The 21,582-nt window shown below is 31.8% G+C and overlaps 1 protein-coding gene across 4 annotated transcripts in view; it reads right to left on the bottom strand.

Moving 5' to 3' along the window:
• for (cGMP-dependent protein kinase for) overlaps window positions 1-21,582 on the bottom strand; it is a 161,404-nt gene that overhangs the window by 91,504 nt on the left and 48,318 nt on the right. For 2 of the 4 annotated variants that reach the window (XM_068761739.1, XM_068761742.1), the window contains exon 2: window positions 9,252-9,996. In XM_068761739.1, coding sequence (XP_068617840.1) covers window positions 9,252-9,739 — 488 coding nt within the window. In that variant the 5' untranslated portion in view covers window positions 9,740-9,996. Of the gene's footprint in view, window positions 1-9,251; window positions 10,011-10,090; window positions 10,138-21,582 lie in introns of those variants that run through there. The other 2 variants (XM_068761741.1, XM_068761740.1) reach the window with 2 other exon arrangements.

Here is a 21,582-nt window from a genome sequence, read left to right as displayed (position 1 = left end):
GACGAGCGTGGAATTAGACAGAACAACAAAAAATTACCGTCTACACTTCCTCTATAACAGACACAACAAACCGTTTTGAGCATAAAACATTTCTGTTACTGCTACGTGACATGTCTGTTAAAAACTTTGTTCAAAAAATTATAAAAAACAGTTCGGTCAAATTTATATACAACATTAAGCTATGCCTTAATTTCTAAGTGAGTGTTACTAAAATGATAATGGAATAAATTAATAAAAGAAATTTTAAGCTACAATATGTGAGTAAAGGCCAAATCGAAAAACGAGATTTCGCACATTGCCATTTTTGTACATGACATCTGCACTCCACATGTTGAATTTCCACCTTATCGAATTTATTTACTTAACGCATTCCTTCACAATCGCGGACATCCATTGCAATTAAGCACCATCCCTTGTTACTAACCGTCGACCGTTAAAAATATCACGAACTTAAATCCGCCATTTTTTATTCAACATTAACATAACAAAGGTAATCAATATTAAAGAAATCACAATAGTTTTGTCGCTACAATTCTTTTTTTTTAAATACGTCATTAAGTTGTAATAAGTAGAACAATTAGGTGTATATTTAGTTACTGATCTTTGGTAATGTCCGACGATGTACCAAAAGTCGCAAGAAAGCCTTGCAGGCGGGTAACACTAATCCAGTCGTCGTGGTGATCTTAGAGGGAGGCCTATGCCTTGTAGTATGGTCTATCTATAGATGATGATGATGAATATCCACCATTATCATACTTATTCATGTCGTATGTTGTAACAGTTCGAACCTTAAGTTTGATATGTTCAAGGTATAAGGTAGAACGCTAACGTATTTATAACTTCCGAATCCTTATCATTGAGGGTAACCAAATGAATGTACATCGTAATTTCTTTTTGTTATTAATAAATGCTGTTCGCGCGTTGACATTTACAGCTTCAACGAGTTTGGGGCGGTGGAGCGATACATATCCAAGATTTCTTTGCGGTCCTCTCCAAACTGGTACCCGCTTTGTCGTGATGAAGAGGCTCAAAAGTTGTGTCTTAGTCATATACAATGAAACCAAGAGGATGCTACATAGTCGAATCGAGGTGTAGGTGACTTGAAACGACTGCTCTGAGTCATTTCGACGTGCCCATTTCAGAGGCAAGCAAGAACACTGTTGAGCAGAGATAGAAGCGTTTGTTTTTGTATCCGCAGCGGAGGCAGAGTCGCAGAGGGAGAAGAGTATTATTATGATGTGTCTGCGTAAAAGAAAATAAAAGATCTCTTTACGTTAACTAATCACGAGGGGTACCTATGGAGCCACGGCTCGGACATTTACATTATGTGATTCAGCTGATTAGAAAACGCGAATTTGGTAAGTTTCAACAGTATGGTAAAATAACACATTATAGTTAAAACGTAAACAGGAAAATTTTCCGACATTTATAAATATAAACTAAAAGTAAACAAACTTCGTGAACTAGAAGGACCATCCAAACATTACATAATATCTGATATATTTTGTAAAGACATTATAATTATGCCGTATTATAAATATTTTTAAAATATAGAGCAAATGAGGCATTTTTTTCAGCAAAACATAACACTTAGTTAAAGGGTGTTTAGAATAGTAAATTGCTCGAAAACGAATATAATATTTGCTTACTTAAGTCTATTACATACGAAATAGCTCAATCAGAATATAAACTATGACTACTAAAACAATGCTTCGATCAATAACATTTATCTATATATATGTTTCCAAATATGTATTGACTCGTCACGGAAATCTTTGGAACCATATAGATAAGAGAGTTGAGAACTTCATAGGAATATTCCTTTATCCGAGATGAAGTAAAGACGAATTTTAAGAAATTCAAGCCGCAAGGGATTTAAGCGGGCGATATAAAAAATACATATTTTCGAACTATTGCTCTTATAGGCATAAATTTGGCTAAAATATTTTCTGCCAAGTTAAAAATTACCAAGCAAAGATTTTATGACGACGACAAGAGACACGCGAAGACAGCTAGCTATAACCTACGTATATATAGGCAACAGGTGGACAAAAAGTGTTATAAAATGGACGGGACCACGAGGTACCAGAGCGAGAGGCAGACTTGATACCTGATGGGATGAAGAGATCGTGGCTATGACAGGTCACGGGTGGCTCCAAGTTGACAAAAAAGAAGAAAAACGGAAAGCTTTGGAAGAGGCTTTTACCCTGAGGGGGTCAATACATACTTATTACAAAATCATTAAAAATATTATCTAAAATTTAAAATTACTAATTTAAGTCATTCGTATGGAATAAAATAAAGCTTTATTTTTATTATTATATGTACAAAAAATAAATTTGGAGATATATTGGATCAAAGCTTGTTTTTGTAACCTTTGCTCTCGTAATAAACATCTTAAAAACAGAATGAGATATTTCACTAAACATAAACATTGATCAGTTGAAGCAAATTGAATTGGAATCCATAGAACATTTATTTCGAGAAGATAGCGAGAAAGAGGGAGATGTTAATAACTGTTAAATTTTACATATGTTTAAGTAATTTAATTTCGCCATTTTGGCAAAATATGAAAGCTATTAATGGTACAATATTAATACTTATCGTTATAATAGAGTCGGTAGATAAAACTGTAAATAGCTGATAATGGAAAATGGACTCTAAAATAGGTTAAGAAAAACCTAATCTTCATGGTATTATGCTTGATAAGGGAAATTCTATATACATTATGTAAACATTCTTGTAAACTATTTTATTGTATAATATTAAATTTATGTTATTCTTAAATCTTATGTCATTTATACACGATATGATCAACATTATTATCATTTTAGCCGTAGGACCCATAGATTTTCAATCGGACCGTACTGGACCCACATATAAAAATCAATATTCTTTCTTCAAATACATAGCCTATGCCTATGCCTACAAGCACCTTCGAATCGTACATCAATATAAAATGTCAGTATTGGAGTCCCTAAAGGAAGTTACCACCGGCTCTGAAGGCAATTCTGTTGAGAAGAGTCGGCGAGAAACTCAACAATTGCTCTTAACAAATATAGCATTATAACGAGTGCTTGAAAGTATTTAGCTTCCCGAGTGAGCATCAACAACATATAATTACACGCATTAACATCAGTATAGAATCCGTGGATAGAAAAATATTCTTTTTTCAATAACATTTTTTCTTAATATTGGTTTTAAATCTCCCCAGTGGCAGATCTTAATTTGACTGAGAAATTTTATTGCACATACGTATACCTTGTGCCAGAAACGATTTAAGATTTTATAAACGATTTAATTTTTGAAGACGAAAACAATGAGTATATGGCTTTTTTTTTATTCCTTATGTTAACACAGTTTCTATCACTGTTTTTAAATAATTTACTGTCTTTACCGACATACAAAACACTAATGCGTTGCGACGTCATTATAAGAATGCGACCTTTATTAAAAAAAAAAAATTCCCGCAAACAATTCCATGCTCTCCCCATGCATTGATGATGATATTTAATTTAGGCGCATTATCATATGCATAAAAAGAGAAGTATATCGAATGGTTGAACACGTGTTTTCATAAAAACTTATTCATATTTTATTCCTTTTATAAGAATGATTTGCGATTTTGCTGTAAACCATTAGCGTGCATACAGAGACAAGAGATAAATACTTAAATGAGACGCATTCGATATTGACAGCTGTCAATGTAACACAGGTATTTTATAGTCGACATTACGATAATCATGCAAATGTCAAACAAATTGCCCGCCTCTAGACCGTAAACCTACTTACAGTACGAGTAAGAGACAAGATTCCTTCATGTCAAACTATATAATTGGAATTTCAGGCAACGTTTAAATATCCATTTGTCTTATAACAGTCTATGTTATTCTGCAGCAGAATTAATTTCCAACATGAATTAATTTTAAACGCAATATGTTTAAATTGACAGATACGGCTAAGTAGTTAATACTATTGAATATTACATCTGAAAATTAAGTGAAATGTGTATCCACTACTACGGCAAACAATAAACGTTTAGCTAATAGTTTGAAACTTTTCCTTAATGCGATAAATTGACCAATATTAACAGGTAGAAAGCAAACAATTTTCAATAGTACCGCCAATTTCGTAGTAGATACAAATTAAATGTTAAAATACTTGTGTTGAAAATTTTAATGCTGGCTATGTACTGATTTTTTTAATTCAATTTAAGTCCTAATTCAAAGATTATACGTATATCTTTACAGCATGTAACCTTTTGAGGAGTTGGCCCTGCACATTGTTTTAAACTTCAAGACATTTAACGATCTGTTGCGCTTGAGCAGCGACTTCAAATAAAATATAGAGAAAAGAATATAGAATTTAGTAATAGTCATAAATTATACGTATGTATATTGTATTTACCCGTGAGAAAATTTTTAATTTACAACAATGTATTGTGCCTTGCTTGAAGCGGGAAGAAGAAATGTCCGTATCTCCCAACTGTCTGCATTCAGTAAACACATTTTAAGATAACACCCTGGCGATACAAACAAAAATTATTAAAAAAATTAAGGAAGCTGGGTAAAACAAAAATATCATAATTTAAAAAAAGAAACTAATGATTGTTGCAATGTAAACGTACGTCATAAGAAAATAATATAAAGAATCTAACGCAAATAATTAAAAATTTTAAGCTATTTATGATTGTGTATTCAGTTATTTAAGCCCCAAATCGGAAACAACCTTCAAGTAATTTTAAAATCAACTCCACTATGTCAGCTTTAAGGCCAGCCTTTTGATCTCCGATTAGGATTAAAGCGTTTATTACAAAATACACAAGGAAAATCTCGATAATCGTGAGGAAATAGAAATCCTTGGTTAACTTGAATACAAGGTCTGTTATAGGGTCACAATAAAAACGAGCATCCTAATTTTAACTGTAACTGGTATTCTTTGTGTTATGCGTTTAGCACTCGAGTGAGATGAACTGGAGATATAGACAATCAGAAAGGTTATCTGTTCTCCTTGAACTAAGACTTTTGACTATATTTATTTAAACTACTAACACATGCTAATTAAATATCTTCAGAAATATCTGGATCTGTCTAGATACAGTTAATGTAAAAAGTATAGTATTATTCGGACTATAAGACGTACTAGACGATAAGATTAATTAAAAAATATGTTTTAGTGTTATAAAAAACTAACAACATTCATCTTTATTCATGGTACTATCACTCGTGACTTCAATGTCCTGTACTTTAAATTTGGCCATCATCATCATCTGGATGTTTACGGCTGAACAGGGCTTTACCATAGATTGTCAATAGACCGGCTGGTAGCGGCCACATGTCCACCTTGTAGGTAGGGGTCTCAACTCTAGGGTATCAAAACTTCTGTAGCAATTTATTCTGCACGTTATGTGGACTGCACAATGCTCTTACAATTTGCCAATTCCTGACTCGATATTGTAAAGAAATTTCTTGTAATTTATTGAAAAAAAAATTAAAAAGTTTTAGTAGGCTTTACATTCAGATTGAGCAACGAGTGACTTGTTACATCTAAAGAAAGTGTAAGATATAGTACAGTATATCCACAGAGGATGTTTTGATTTCTTATAATAGGCTTTCATTAATTACTTCACTATTAGTCCCTGGAAAAATAACAATCGTTATACATATTTATAATATATACAATATGTTTACAGTATGTTTACATGTATACGTGTGAAACAGCATGTATTAATTTGAATGAAGATTCGTATAATGTCTGTACTGAAAGTTGTACATATAACACTAATTAAAAACGCAACAATTAATTAAAATAAATGAACAACTTTATAAAATGATTAATTGCTTTGTTGTCCATGTATTGATCGAGAATTCTTAAAAATAAATCACGAAGTTTTGACGTTCTCTCGTTAAAATTACCAACAAATATTAACAACTATATTCAGCTTAATGTGGAAAACAATTATGGAACATTGTATTACAAAACAAAAGCGATAACAGCAAAAATGAAAGGGTATAAGCCCAACGATCCTTCCCGCATGCCACCGCGCCGCATACAAATTGCCATGTTAAAATTCACCCTGTCATTCGCGCCATTATGAGCCGTTTTGAGGCAATCGCGAGTAAAAAAACACTCGCAACGAATACTAATTTTAATTATCACTAGTTGTTGCCCGCAACTATGTTTCGCACTTTTCAATATAATCAACTAGAATATTTTTAAATTATATTGATAAAAGTTACATTCACCTATGGGACACAGATAGATAAACGGATATATATTAACATATCTAATTAGGTTTTTACGCGTATAAATTATACTTTAAAAATATTTTCGTTACAAACAAAGGATATATATATTTTAAATTTTCACCGTTATTAATATTTATAAAGAAGATATAATTTGACAATGATAATGTTCAAAGTGGTGAAATAAGAAATGAACTCTTAAATTTTTATTACTAACATAAACAACACAAGCCTATGAGAAATAGAAGCACAAACTTGCTATTTTTAGCCGTAATTAAAAACTTAAATTGGAAGTTTTTATTATCAAGACTAAAGCACCACATTGTCAAATACCAAACGTATCACCTAAAAGATTTTAATAAGAGCAAAAAACAATAAATCTCTGCGTCTTACAAGTTTTGTTCTATTTATAATAGCGATGGACAAATTCGTTTTAGATAGTTTATCGCATAGCGATAATTTAATCTCGTCTCCAATCGCTCTGATCAAAGAAAATTTCCGTCATTCTTTTACAAAATCTTTTTAACCAAAAATGTTATCGGACACTCACAGACATTTTTAATATCAATAGCATTGTTGCCGACTAAAGGTACAGGTTTCCAAGTAGACTTCTAGTTACCAATTTCGCAAACAATATTATGGAATTAATTGATTAGAAAAGTATTAAAATGTTTATAGAGTAAATTAGGAACAGGCGGAAATCAAATAATTAATATAGTTTACAAATGTAATGTATTAGTTATTCATAATTTTGTGTTCTTCGGAAAATGTCATAAATTTAATTTGTAAGGAAATCTTAATTCAGATTTTTCAATCAACATGTGAACACGACAGATAAGCAAAACTTACTACGTAATATTTATTCAAGTCTTTAATTTCTATGCGGCGGATTCACTTAATGCCTTTGATAAAAAAGCGGCACCGACCAAAAGTATAAAGCATCTAAATAGTAGCTATTTTAAGTGTTGGAAAAATGTTAAATATTGACAATAGAGATACTGGGTATGAAAAGATAAAAATTAGTGCATTGCTATTACGTGTCGATTAAATAAGATTTAATAGAAGGACATTGTAACTTATCATTAAAGATAATTTTGGAATGTAAAATTCTTATTGCTATACATTATTTCTTATTAGTGTATCTATTGTTTAGAGACTTGGAAATCGGAAGGAATAATTCTTTCGCCGAGTAGTATTTAGCTGAGAACGGAATTTACGTAGTTACATCCACAAGAGGGATGAAATTTCGTAAAACCCAGGTTGATTTTTTTTAATCATAAAAATGTCTAAGTATATGTTATATGAAATTACATTTACAAAAGCCAGTGCCGGCCACGTGAAGTAAACGGTGGAGAGCAAGCTATATACATATATGCAATATACTCTTCTATAACATAATTGATGACGAAAAGATACCCCTTGTTCCTTCATAACAGACAAAATAAAAATTGACGTCACATAGTTAATGAAAATCAATTTGATAACAAATCTATTTTTAATATTACGCTTTTCTCAATTAAATTCATCGAATAAATTTTTATTCACCCAGTCTGGTTTCATTATAACGGGTTTTTTAATTAGTATCAATGAAAAAGGTTAGTTTATATATCTTTCGTAATATATCTGTCTTCTATCTTCATAAGTAGAAAAAAGTTAGTTTACTAAAATTCATCACCCAATTTCCAATTTTTAGTCAGAAAAATTAAAAAGTACTATTTGGTCATGGTGTAATTTGTATTGTACAATTTGAAATACAAACATAAACCATGGTTATATTTAGGTTTAAGATTAGAGTATTACCAGATTTCAACGACTTACATTTGTTGGCTTAAAAAAATTTTGAACTAACAACACGGCTTGCAATGATAAACTATGATCTTACAGGTGCCAATTTAAAAAGTAAATTATGTTTGACAGTCACGAGATTTTTGTTAACGTCATCTGTGCGTTCGGTTACTTGCTCTCTTTGTTAATTTATTGTCATGTGGTATTAAATTTGATTTACTGTATATTTGTATTTTTCAAAAACATCGAATACTCTTACAAGTTTATTAAACAGATATTTGTTTGAAATTTTTAGGTGTTTGAGTGTTAGTTTTTGATCAGAATAAATTTTTCATTTTCTCAAAAGTTTGGTGTTAAATTAATATATCAAAGTTAGTCATTACACATAGATCTTGGTAATAAAGAAATACTACACAGACTTTAAATAATATATAATTAACTGTTTTCTCATAAAAGGGCAATGATGAATATAGCACAATGATTACTTGTATATGTGTGTTTAGTTTAATAACTTCGTTTCCCTGTACTTCATACGTATATGATATTTATTTGTAGAAATTATTTTTTTTTAAATATAATTTTCTAAAATGTTACACTATGTCATAGTTCAAACGAGAACGTGTATTATTAATATTCATCGCGCTTGGGCTCATTTAACTCCATTTGTACAAGAAAATTGACCAACTAGTGATTCTATATAGTATAAATATGGGGAGATAATAAATAAAGTTAAAATTAACTATATGTACACGGTTAATGTTAATTACAAAGTTTTTTTGCGGACCCGTATCAACGGGCTCTTTGATCGAATGCATCAAAAATTCGGTCTGCATTTCCGAGAATCGAATTAAATAAAGCGAGCTGAATAAGTGCGGTCGAGTCCGTTTGATGATACACTAAACAAAAAATATTCAGCCAATGCCTTATGTAATAAGCTATTGCACACCAGTAATCCAGAAGTAGGATGATATTAGTTGAATAATGAATATTCAATAATATCATAAATTAAAACGGAGTATTCAATGATAAATCTCAATAAATTGTCATTGTCAAACAATAAAGTGTTTATAAGTAATTGAAACAAGGACTAACATTAATGATGCGATATGAGTTATCTACGTAAACTCTTCGAGTCTATCAATGAAGTACAATTGTGTCGATGCTATCGGCGTGTAATTAATAAGCGTGCTCTACTTGGTAGGAACATGCATAGGTACTTACATTTCGCTCTTGTCGTAGACTGGGAAAGTTTGATGCGTCAAGTCCTGTAATGACGAACTCGTCTGTGGTTCCGCGGAGATACCTTGCGCTCTCTGCTTCCTGGGTCCTCTGGAACCTCTGGCATACTGCTGGTATGGGAAAACGCTCTGCAGTTTATCCAACTGTGAACGTAACTCTAACATTTCTTGATCTCGCTGCTTAAGCAACGCTTCCAGCTCCCTAATCCTCTCTATCAACGGCTGCATGTCGCTAGTCACTGTTGCATTAGCAACACAGTTCTCCGGGTCGGAATTCATTGCGCTCGGAGTCCCCATTATCCCATTTAATTCGGCTTCTCTGTACGTCTCGTCTAAGGCACGTCTATCGCCGTTGACTGTAGGCGCCACGGTTAACGCTCCTCCACCTGTATTCACTACGGACCTCGGTTCATCGTCACCAGCAGTTCGCTGTGACGATCCAAAGCAGAGGTTATCGAAGCACACGCGCATTCACTCGGCTACAGAGCGCTGTACCGAAACACTAGGGATTCGCACGGGTTTATGTTGAGTCAAGATTCGTTATGCGGTCCACTTGCACTAGAGTTAGCTTATAATGGTCCGTGGGCACAGTTTAGTTTAGTGGGGAAGAGCAGGATGTGTGTGGGTCGGTGCGGTGCGTGCGTCGCGAGCGCGTACGGCCGGAGTAGTGCTGATACGGTCGCCTGCTTCACCGCTTCGCCGTCAGCCCCGCGTACCTCGGCGACGCCCTGCAATGTTACGTCTTTTTATTGAACGCTATTTACACAATTTATCATTACAAACATCATCGACATAAAAACAGAAGAAAACTGTTGACATTACTTTTTTAGATAACACACACGTCATATCGAACGTGTGCACGGCCGGCGTACTAACATTCAGAACGACGCTAGGAAACATTTCGAACGATAATTAAATAACTGTTATCAGCGTAGACGAGTAAATACTCTTAATTAATGTTTCGACTATTGATTTCTGAGAAAATCATTAGTTATATTGAGCCATGACATGATGTTAAATTTAGTAGAATTGATAAAGTTCAGTTTTATCTTTAGTATGTATTTGAAATATCTGTAAATTCCATCATAATTAAAACAAAACATAAGAAATATATAAAAAGAAGAGCACTAACGTCCTTGTCTATATTAAAAATCCACGGCCGGTCACCTGATTCGTACGCAATACAATAGCCACATGATTTTGTATCTAATCTCATGGCTATTCTTTCTCTTCGAATTGATACAACACAAAGATTCGTGGCGTTGATTATGATAAATATTGATATGGCGACAAACAGCTGAAGCTAAAAAAAACTTCTCACAATCGCTTTAATAGTCAACAGATTAAATATAACATATTATCATATAATAGATTTACGAGTTCTTTATATTTTGTTAAACATGCATAATTATAAAAAGAATATCAAGGGATTCAAGAATTAAAAAGAGAATTGTATTATTTATACGTATACACTTAAAAACACTTGTATGCCACGAGAAGAATGTTAGAATACTCCAATTCGATAATACTGTACAGGAATAAAAAACATCTTTATTTCATAGAAACACAATTGAAGAAAAACATTTAAAGCAATGCAATTAAAGAGCGCAGATCATGAAAATGCAGTATTGTTAAACAACATCATCTAAAAAGATTTATCTTGATACCAATTAACATGAAAATAATACAAGGTTGTAAAAATGTTTCTTGTTTATTACTGTTTGTAAATAGAAGTTTTGCTCATTTTTAAAAAGTGACAATATGTGCCAGTGTCTATATGTATAAATATAAAAAATGTAATATATGAAAATAAAAAGTGTAATGTAAAATGTTTGTGATCCAGCATAAAAAAATCTTAATTTCTCTTCTCTTATATTCATTTCGATTAGGCCAATAAATATTAGAAAAACGGTTGATATATTTTTTTTAAACCTTGCCTAATCTTATTTAGCAAAAGTTATTGTTACAAAATTCACATGGCACTATAAACAAGTCGTCTTAATGGTTAGCTTATCCGCAAAATGTATATGTAGAACTATTTGCGTATGATAAAGTTTGTGTACATAAATATCATGACCTTTGGAACGGCTTTTCACTGTCAAAAATATTGTTCTCTTTGCTCCATCTAAAATTGGGTTTTTAATTTATAGTTTCTTTATGTATTAATTATCTATTCATTAATTACATTATTTATTTATAACAAGCAGTAATTACTAAATAAAACATGATTAACTTTTGAACACTTAATGATTTTTTATAGCAAAGCACGTGCGACCTAATTTTCGCTTTATATATTACACATATTATCTAATTGTATGCTCACAATTAAGTTTTTACTAATTACGAACAATATGAAAGTAAATCAAGATAATGTAGAGTGTAGAATTTCCTATAAGAGAATGACATGCCCAAATTTGATACACGGTCCTAGCACTATCTTAAAGATATTTATATTAAAATGAAAAAAACAGAATAAGTACTACAATCCAAGTAGTATACCAGGACAATGGTCATAGATGTAAAAGCCTTAAAGGAGTAATAAAAAAATTAAAGAATCTACATCGACTATTTTCAAGCAGTCTGATGATCGCTCTGGAATATGTTACATTAATGCAATTTTTAGTTTGGTATGCTACAGACCTATAACTTTTAACAATATAAATTTGCAGGGACAGATAGTAAACAATAAATAATTTTAATATATGGTACTAAGAATGTTGAAACCTTTTCCCTAACTAAATTATTATTGCGTTTTTAGTTTTGAAACCATTGATAATGCTTTAGGGCGTACCATACATTATTTGACAGCAAATGATTATTTTCATCCATTTACACCTATAACCGATCCGATATATGAAAAAATAAATTATTTGAAGTCGATTCTTGTAGATTTCTAAGAAAAAAATGGACTTCTAAATACATACTTTAGCTATTCTTTGCTAATTTTTTTTGTAAACGATTTCCTAGGATTTTTCTGGAAAGCACGTATAGTTTATAAATAATTTTTTCCTCTAAATTTATAAATAATTTTGAGAAATAGACGTAAAAGCAGCAAATGACCAGCTTGTTTCTCGCAACCAAAGTCTGGCAGAATATGTTTTACACGCGAAAATCTTTACATAATCTATGTCTAATGTTTCAGCTAAACGCTGAATCTAAGAATAAGAGTTTAGTATGAAAGAAATGAGAAAATTTTTCAATTAAATCTTTAAGTGAATAAACGTGAATCAATATTGTGACAAAGAAATGGCGACTGCTTAATCAAACTTTGAACCGTTACAATTAATACTAAAACTATAAATAGCGTTAATTTCTTGTCAATAAATAGTTTATTTCAAACCTGTGCATGCAATCATTTTAAAAGTTAATTATATTCACAGAGATAACGCTACGGTAAGAAATTAAAAAGTTGTTTTGATACACGCGACGTTCGAAATTACCTATTGTAATAATTTAAATTTATACTGATATTCCATTAAAACATAAAATTATCGCGTTGTACTATGTAACCCACTTAATGTTTTTATTACTTTTGCTTTGACATAATCGCAATGTTTAAAGTACTTTAAGTGCGGCCGTATACAAAAAAATGACTTTTTTATAACCCACTACACCACATAAAATAAAAAAAACATATTTCAAAAAATCCATATTAAAAAGATTATTGGCGATTTTATTGACAACTTTAACGTATTGAAATAGATAAATATTAATCAGTTTAACAGATATATGCAAAGTTAGTAATATGACCCTAGTGAGCCATACAGATTAAAAACAAGGTTCCAGATCACTTGAGCATCACGTTATTTATAATTATATTTATTAAAGCGATATAAAGATAGTACAGTAATTAGTATACAGATCGGAGGTACATAGATTAAATATTTTTGGTAAGAACGTACATACTAATTTTATTTGAAATGTTTATTTACAATTCATGCTTGCTAATGCAGTATATGTTTCAAAATGCTGTATTTAATATATAGTCTACGGTTTTTTTTTTAACTTGGCATTTGAATGGCCTTATTATCTTTAAAGGCCTATTGAATGGAAATGCTATTAAGTAAGTTCTATTACCGATGGTCATTGGAGCCGAAAAGTTATCGAGTGGCGACCACGGGCTGGTAGACGCTACATGGGTCAAGCCACCACAGGTAGATCATAGTTAAAGTCGCAAGAAATCGCTGGATGCGGGTATAGTAAGACGGTTTATTGTGACGATCTTTGGCTAATATGATGATGACGAGTATGAAGTTTGATTTGAGCTTTAGTAACAAACATAGTTTTCATATCACAGAACAGTTAAAACAGACAGAATAAACTATCTACAAATACAAATATTTTTTTAAAACAGCATTTTAACAACTTTATTACTCAGTTCGTTGTGCCTAATTAGTTTTTTATCATTGCTGAATTAGTACGCAGCAATTTAAATTCGTAAAATATAGAAACGGTTTTTGGGTCACACGATACATTTAAATTTAATTTAGAAGCGAGTTGTTTGTGACTAATTTTAAACACATAATTTAATTTATACTAAATATAATACAAGAGTTTTTCAAAAGCAATATTTTAGTTATTTATGTTTTTTATATATAATTATACAATGTTATCATAATCAAATTAACGAGAAAAATCATCGAAAGCACCGCAAACGCATAATCTGATTGTAGCAGTCGATTGAGCCAAAGTTCGGCCGTTAGGACATGCCCTAATCTTGCACTAAAGTTTTCGAATGACAGTCCAAGCTATCTCTTATTGGTAGCTTTTGCGCACAGTTACTCTGTGGAACTATCGCTGAAATCACTTCAGAGTTTAGCGGACTTTCAGTTTATAAATTAAATAAAACGTAATGTCCCAAGCCAAGGCCCTTATAAAATTTGTCTATACCACTGTAACACATGTCTTGACTGAATAATATTTTCATTAGCTAAAACGCACTTTGAATAAGAAAACTCTAATAGTTCTTGAGAGTGACATATTTTCACGGCTAGTTAACATACCATCATCATAAATTCTGGCGTAAGATGTCCACTGTTGGACATAGACCTCCTCCAAGGATTTTCAAAAGGTGAAAACGGCCAGTATCCAGGGTATTTCCATGACCTTAACAAGGTCGTCTGTCCACATTGGTCCATGTAATCTGTGGTCCCCTCTCCAGGATATACAAGCCCCAGCGGTCATCAGCTCTGCGCGCTATGGGGCCTGTCTGCTAAAACTTCTATTGCCAATCCGCTGAGCCGTCAATGGTACTACGTAAATACTACCGAATATTATGACGACTTTACAAGTTCTCTTTTGATTGCGTCACAAGTATTTTTAATACTAAAGTTTATTTTATTAGGTTTAGATCACGAGTAGCATGTACTTTAAAAACTATTATTTAACAGATAAAATTCAAACTAAAATAGCCAAAAAACAATTAAGAATAAAATACTGAATTTTACTGACCCCCAACGCAAGCAGGCATCTGTAAAAACATAGACATCTCGTGGTGAAGATGACAAAATTATCCGACTAAGGTAGGCAAGGAGCCAATACATACGTGAACTATTTTCGTTTAGTTAAAATTATATAAATATAAACATATACCAGGGCTGACTCAAAATCCAAACATGGAAATTTTGGGGAATGAAGAAATATATCGTATCCATTAAATTTATTTTATTCATTCATTCTACATAAATTGGATAAAATCAGTCATGATGGCGTCAAGACAAATCTAACTCCTGTTCGAATAATAAATGCAATAGACTTGAGAAAAATTGTCGAAAAAAATTTAAGGAGACTACATATTTATTTAGAAGAAATTAAAATACAAAATTAAAACTAACTAAAACCAACATCCAATGGCTGTTGCGGCCGAATAGTTTTCAAGCGGCGATCAGGAGCCGGTAGAGGTAACGTGGGTAGGCCCACCCTTGGTAAACCAACGACATAATTTAGAAGTAACTGGATGCAGGCAGTGCAAGACTGGTCATCGTAGCTATCTTTGGGGGAGGTATGCCTTGCAGAAGGCGTCTATCGACTAAAAAGAAAATGAAAACTAATATTTATGCTTTCAGAGATCGTCAGAGGCTGCCTTGCTGCTTACTGCTTTAAATGCTTGTTGTTGGCATAAAGAAATAAACGAAGAGTATACGTATGTATTTATTTATAAGCAAGTACCTATATAGCACCGGCACGCGACACGGCAAAATGAAGTTTAAAGATACATCGCAATCCATAGCAATGAATTATTTAATATGAAAATAATATTTATGACATAACACGATTATACAAAAGGGTTATTACTACAGTTTATTTAATTAATAAATTCTTCGATAATATTACCGCATAATAAACAAATTACATAGATATTATCATTTGCAAATCATTTATATATAAACTAACTATTGGATAATGGAATTTCGTAATTGCAAAAATCTTATAGACCATTATTTTCAGTTTCTTAATTAAACAATTTTTATTTTAATGATGTTAAAGTTATAATAAAATTGTCTAAAGTAAAAATCGCTAATTGGTTATACTACAAACAATAACAACTTGTTTAAGATATCAATCAATGCCTCGATTTATCCGCTGGCCTCTAATGAAGCGATATTAAATACCACTCTATGCAATATATTTATTCTATCTGCAGTGTAGTGTTCTCAATTAAATAGTAAGTTGGTTGTAAATCATTTTACATACGTGACGGCGTTCTAAAATACTTGATTTTTAAATATTAATTACTGTGGTAAACATATTTTATGATTATAAGAGAGATAGAAAAAGAGAGTTGTCTAAAAATACATTACGAATTTATCATCTTAGTTACGCGGTCTTTAGTTATATTTGTTTCACAGGGTAAAGTAAGTGCTATGAATACAAAAACCAAAAATAAAGATGTTATAAAAATTTTAGTACTTATCAACAAAATGGCTGGCTTCGAGTGGGCACAATATAATAATCTTGATAATATTTCATTTCGTATTTATATTAAATTGTTTTAAAACATAAACAATATCAAAAATGTCATCTATGTAATGATTTTATCGCATTAAATGAAATGTTACGTTCAAAGTCATCTGTAGATATTTGATGACTATTTTTCGTTTGCATTTTCAAACTCCACCTTCCGCCATCATGGAGCACCATCTTATGGCATATATCTAATATTTTTTTCCTATTTTGCGTCATATTTTACGCTATAATCTTCGCAATCCACAAATTTCGCAATATTACATGTGCTTTAATCAATAATCCATTTCAAATATATATGAAGTAAAAACAAATTAACAATTGTAGGTAACACAAATGTCGTAGCTTAATATGCCTCTAATTAGTCAATTCTCGTATATAGAATAAATAATTACACTCAACTTACTTTAACACACACTTTATATGCTAATGTGTAAGGAAAATGCTAATAGAATATTTAAGTAAGCCTTGGATATAAAGTTAGATTTAAGTTGCAAACTATAATTACGACATGTATTTTTTATGTCAAAGACATATGAATAAATGAAACCTGAGTAGATTTTATGTCAAATACGTTTAAAAGTAATTTGATTTAAGATAATTTTAGAATAAGTTGTTTAGAATTCTGGATATGTATCACCACGCTTTGCTTCCCCTTAATAGCATCGGTTACAGTAAACTTAGTATTTTTTCTCTATTCTTATAGTATACTCTGTAAAGATATAAACTAATACCATTTGCATAAAAATAATAATGATATAGAAATTTCCATAATATGAAAGTATTCCATATTATGCGATATTAAATAGACATAACATTGAAAAAGATCTTAAATTTTTTTTAATGGATAATATGAATTATTTTTGCGTAATTATTATTTTTTAATCAAGTATTAAATTTCACTTACTCTCGTTAGTTTTCGAGCAGGTTAAAATCAAGTAAAAGATGTCTACCGTAAGAATAACAAAACCTTTTAACCCATAAATATATACGTATCTTTATAAAGACTATATGACCGACACACGAAAAAATTGTTGACATTATAATATTTTGTTCAATTGCGCGTACTTGTAGATATATGGCCATGCGATAAAATTTCAGAAAATGTATGATTACATTCATATTTCGAAATTCTATCCAATTTTCTAACAGCATCCTAGTGGTTTCTCTAGTGGATTCTCAAGTAAATTTCACATAAATATCTATTACCAAAATGACAATATAAGAATAAATAATTATTTACATACATCGACGTTCAGAACATAAAAATAAAATTACTTTCTACATCGAAAATTATGCAAGTAAAAGCAATACCTCTAAATTTATAAGAAAAAATATTAAAGGTGTATTACAAAACATTTTCAAAATATTTCTTGTAGCATATTTCTATCTTTTAGTGGTATTTAATATATGGTATTTAATATAGTTTATGAGTAACGTGTGTTGTAGTGATGAGTTATGGATCTGAGATGTGGTTACTTAAGGCTAAAGGTCACCTAGAGATCAATGGTAAAGCCTTTGCTTAAAGTTTCGCTTCGAGATCGAATCAGAAATAAGGAGATCCGCAAAAGGTCACCAAGATCTACAAAAATCAACGTAGCTCTAGGAATCGCACTTCTGAAGTGGCAATGTTCGAGGCATATCGCTCGTACAACCGATGGCCGATGGGACCGAAATGTTCTATAGTGGCAACCATGAACCCGGTAAATTCCCAACTAGATAGACCGACGACATAGTTGAGGTCGCGGGAAATCGGTAAATGCAGGCAGCGCAGACCGGTCATCGTGAGGATCTTTGGAGGATGCCTTGCAGTGAGGGTCTATCAGTTAAAAAAAGAAGTATTTCTTGAAACATTGTATATAATTATAATAATGACGCGAATCACAAAAAAAGAAAAAGCTTTTTTTCTTCCCAAAAAAGACTATACTCTTATAAGCTTGAAATAATGAAGAAAAAGTCAAAGTTTTTCCAGTAAACTATTCTTAGATAATGACGTTAAAGGTACAAATAAATACATTAAATTGTTATTTGAGATGGTTGTTATAAAAGAGAAAATTTCATAATGATAGGTCCGGAACTCTTAAAAATACCACTATCTTTTGTATAATGTAATACGAGACAGTGCAAAAAATAAAGCAAAATAAAAAGTGACTACTTTAACTGTTTAGTTTATCATTAATTATAGAATTTCTATTAATGATTCCAAGTGTTAGTCATAACTTAGTATTCAGAATTAAGCACGTAATAGTGAAAGATATGTTAATTATAACCTTACCCCACTTTATAAGCAGGTGTCCCTGTTCTTCATACAAAGTTCCGGTGGGTGTGCATACATTTACTGAGGCGACGTAAACTATAAAGGTATCTAATATACACACAATCGATGCGTAGAATAAATTCCAATTCAGTTGTGGCCGTACTATTTAACAATATATAAAAAAAGTATTGAAATATAAATCGATACCCAACATTAAACATAATAGTCTTCCTATTCTCCCATAAGAGACGGTTAAGGGAAAATTACAGAAATAAAAAAAAATGTGCTCGTCAACCCGTATGCTAAACAAGGCGCGAATTGGCACACATCCTTCATGTGACATGGTTTCTCACTACGGATCTCATAAGCAAGCTAGCAGTCGCTAATCGAGCCATGGAGGACAATGCTCAAAATTTCTCTTGTTGATCGAACCAGGAATAAGAAGATCCGTACGAACAAAAGTAACTTACAAGCAGCGCAGCAGGCAGAAGGCAGACCACATAGCACGTAGAATCGATAGCTGCTAAGACTACGATTCTGGACTGGACAGATCAAAGTCGTCGGAAAATACTGGATGCAGGCCGCTCCCAAACGGTCTTATTGGAAATGTACATGGGAGTCTTTTGTCCTGTAGTAGCCAACATGATGACGATAAGACGATTATCTTTCTAAATTAACGAGATGGCTCCTTTCATTACGGATAGCTAAGTATTGTCCGGTCAGGTAAACCGCCCTGATATTACAAGTTGTCTTTCAGAAAACCATTCACAAAGAAGTAAATAAATAGTAAGAGTATATATTATGAAGCACAAATTACTTGTTAAACTTTCGCTTTAACTTGAGATAAATTAAGACCAATATATATAAGGACTTATAAGGATTTCTATAGAAGAAATAAAATTGAATTAATTTATTACGACTAAACCTACCTAAGAAATCGAGCAGAAATGTTATGCAAAGTATTGTAAAAATCGCAACAAATCGTCGACGATAAGGTAGAACATTAACTTTTATTTTTATTTCTTCAATATTTGTGTAAACGTTCTTACAAAGACGTTATACCATTTCTTACACAAAAAAAAGAAAAAAAAATTCAAAGCGGTTCAGCATTTATCACGCTTTGGTTCATGTTGAGGTCATAACGTCGGAGCAGCAAAAAAAACGCCTTGCAATTCACAATTCAGATATCATTGTTAAAATTATATCAACAAAAACAAGACAAGGAATAATTTCAAGCAATTTCATTCTGTCATAATTACTCATTGCGAGTCCGCTTCTTATATGGCTTTGGTTATCTTTGGCATTACAAAAACGTTTTCAGGCCTCAAACACAAATTTTTACGCTCATCAAATAATTATTATAAGATAATCATAAGAGAAAAAAGATTATTTTTGAAGTCTGTTTATTTAATAATTCTTGATTAATATTTTTCCGGATTGAAATACAAAATTAACTGATGTTTAAGCTAAGCTAGACGAATGAAAGAAATAAATATACTCTATGTGCAATAATTCTTTAAACCTAATCTAACTTTATATAAAAACTTTTTTATTAAAATTAGGTTAGATTTCTTTAATAAGTGTTATTAATTCATAACTGATCTATTCATGCCTCCTACAAGTTTCGTTCCAATACATTCTTCACATCTATTAATATTTTGAAATGTAAAAATATAACATATCTGTTAGTAGATGTTTCGGCTTCTAGATTTAAAGAACATATATATTTACCAAAACTCAAGTCGTTCGTTTGTTATCACTTCCATAAACTGAAAACATCACAAACGCGTCAACGCAAAAACTGACTTTCTGATAACAGTTTCTCGGGGTAATCCTCGCCGTCTCATATTATTTAGATTGGACTATAGTGAAATAGAATATTTAAACCACATATATGTTGTTGGGTACTTTTTGTGTTTGAGGTAACATTTCTCGCACATATTCAAAAACTAGACATATGACTGTCTTATGTTCATGTTAAATTCCGACTAGATCTACATCAAGTATTTTTGTGGGCTTAATAATACATGGTTAAGTCAAGCCCGGAATGGCTTGGCCGGAAGTGTGTGAAGATGGCCACAGCTAAGCGCGAGATATTTATAGTTTTTGCAAATGGGTTGTTCATGTTCCAATCACCTACTTGTTTGCCTTTTACGACTAAGCAAGGTACTGCAGCCGATTTTCTAGTACAACATGACAGCCCTGTATTACACGAGGTATATTTCTGCAACTAGGATATTCTGAAGACCTCCTTAGTCGTCCTTCGAAACTGTCATAAGTACCAATAATGTAAAATTGTAGTAGGTAGCGGCCAGAGCCAAGGCTTCTCGAGGACCCCCTTAACTTCGCTATCTTAAAAAGCTTTTATGTTAAGCGCCCTGCACCCTCGAAACCGCATAATCCAAATAATTTTACTAGACGTCGAATTTAGAGCACGAACAAGGTCCATTTCAATAGGAATGTTGCTTTGATCCAGGGTGCCTGGAGTGACCACAAATCAAAACACGTCGAGCAAATCTTCCTTCCAAGTGTTGTCATAATTTATTTTCTCTCGAATGGAAAAGTGTGAGGTCAGGGAAAAGGTGAGTCTTCGTGCAAGATGAAATCTCCTCTAAAAATAATACTTTGTGTTTGTGATAGTACAAATTAAAGTTATTGGGAAACCTCGTGTATTTATTAATATTACTTTTTGCTAAGTGCTGTTTAAAAATAAGAGGACAAAAAAATAATTAAATACGGATTAAACGAACGTAATTTATACAATCGCCATTATACGTAATGCTATAGCCACCGGGTATCTTGAAAATGAACACACTGTATAAATTGTCCATTATCGGCACAACAGGTGACGGGCCTTGGAAAACTTGCAAATAGCACTTTAATATGATATTGAGAAAAGTTCATATTTGATTATTTCAATGAACTCGAACTGGTTAATTGGGAGATTCTATCTGAATGTATTAACGTTCCACGAACGCTTTCCTTAGAATAGATTAATGATAAACCATTACATCGGGTGGACAGTAATTACGATGTCTTGATTAAAGAAATTATTTTTGTAGATATTCGTAATGAAATTTTAATTTTTACTTGA

This window comes from Battus philenor, unplaced genomic scaffold (genome assembly GCF_028537555.1).
Source record: "Battus philenor isolate CCGP_79_NKW_IND1 unplaced genomic scaffold, ilBatPhil1.0.hap1 SCAF_15, whole genome shotgun sequence".
In the NCBI taxonomy this organism is placed as follows: domain Eukaryota; kingdom Metazoa; phylum Arthropoda; class Insecta; order Lepidoptera; family Papilionidae; genus Battus; species Battus philenor.
The sequence above is the reverse complement of the archived record's forward strand: the minus strand, read 5'-3'. Positions and strand labels throughout refer to the sequence as shown.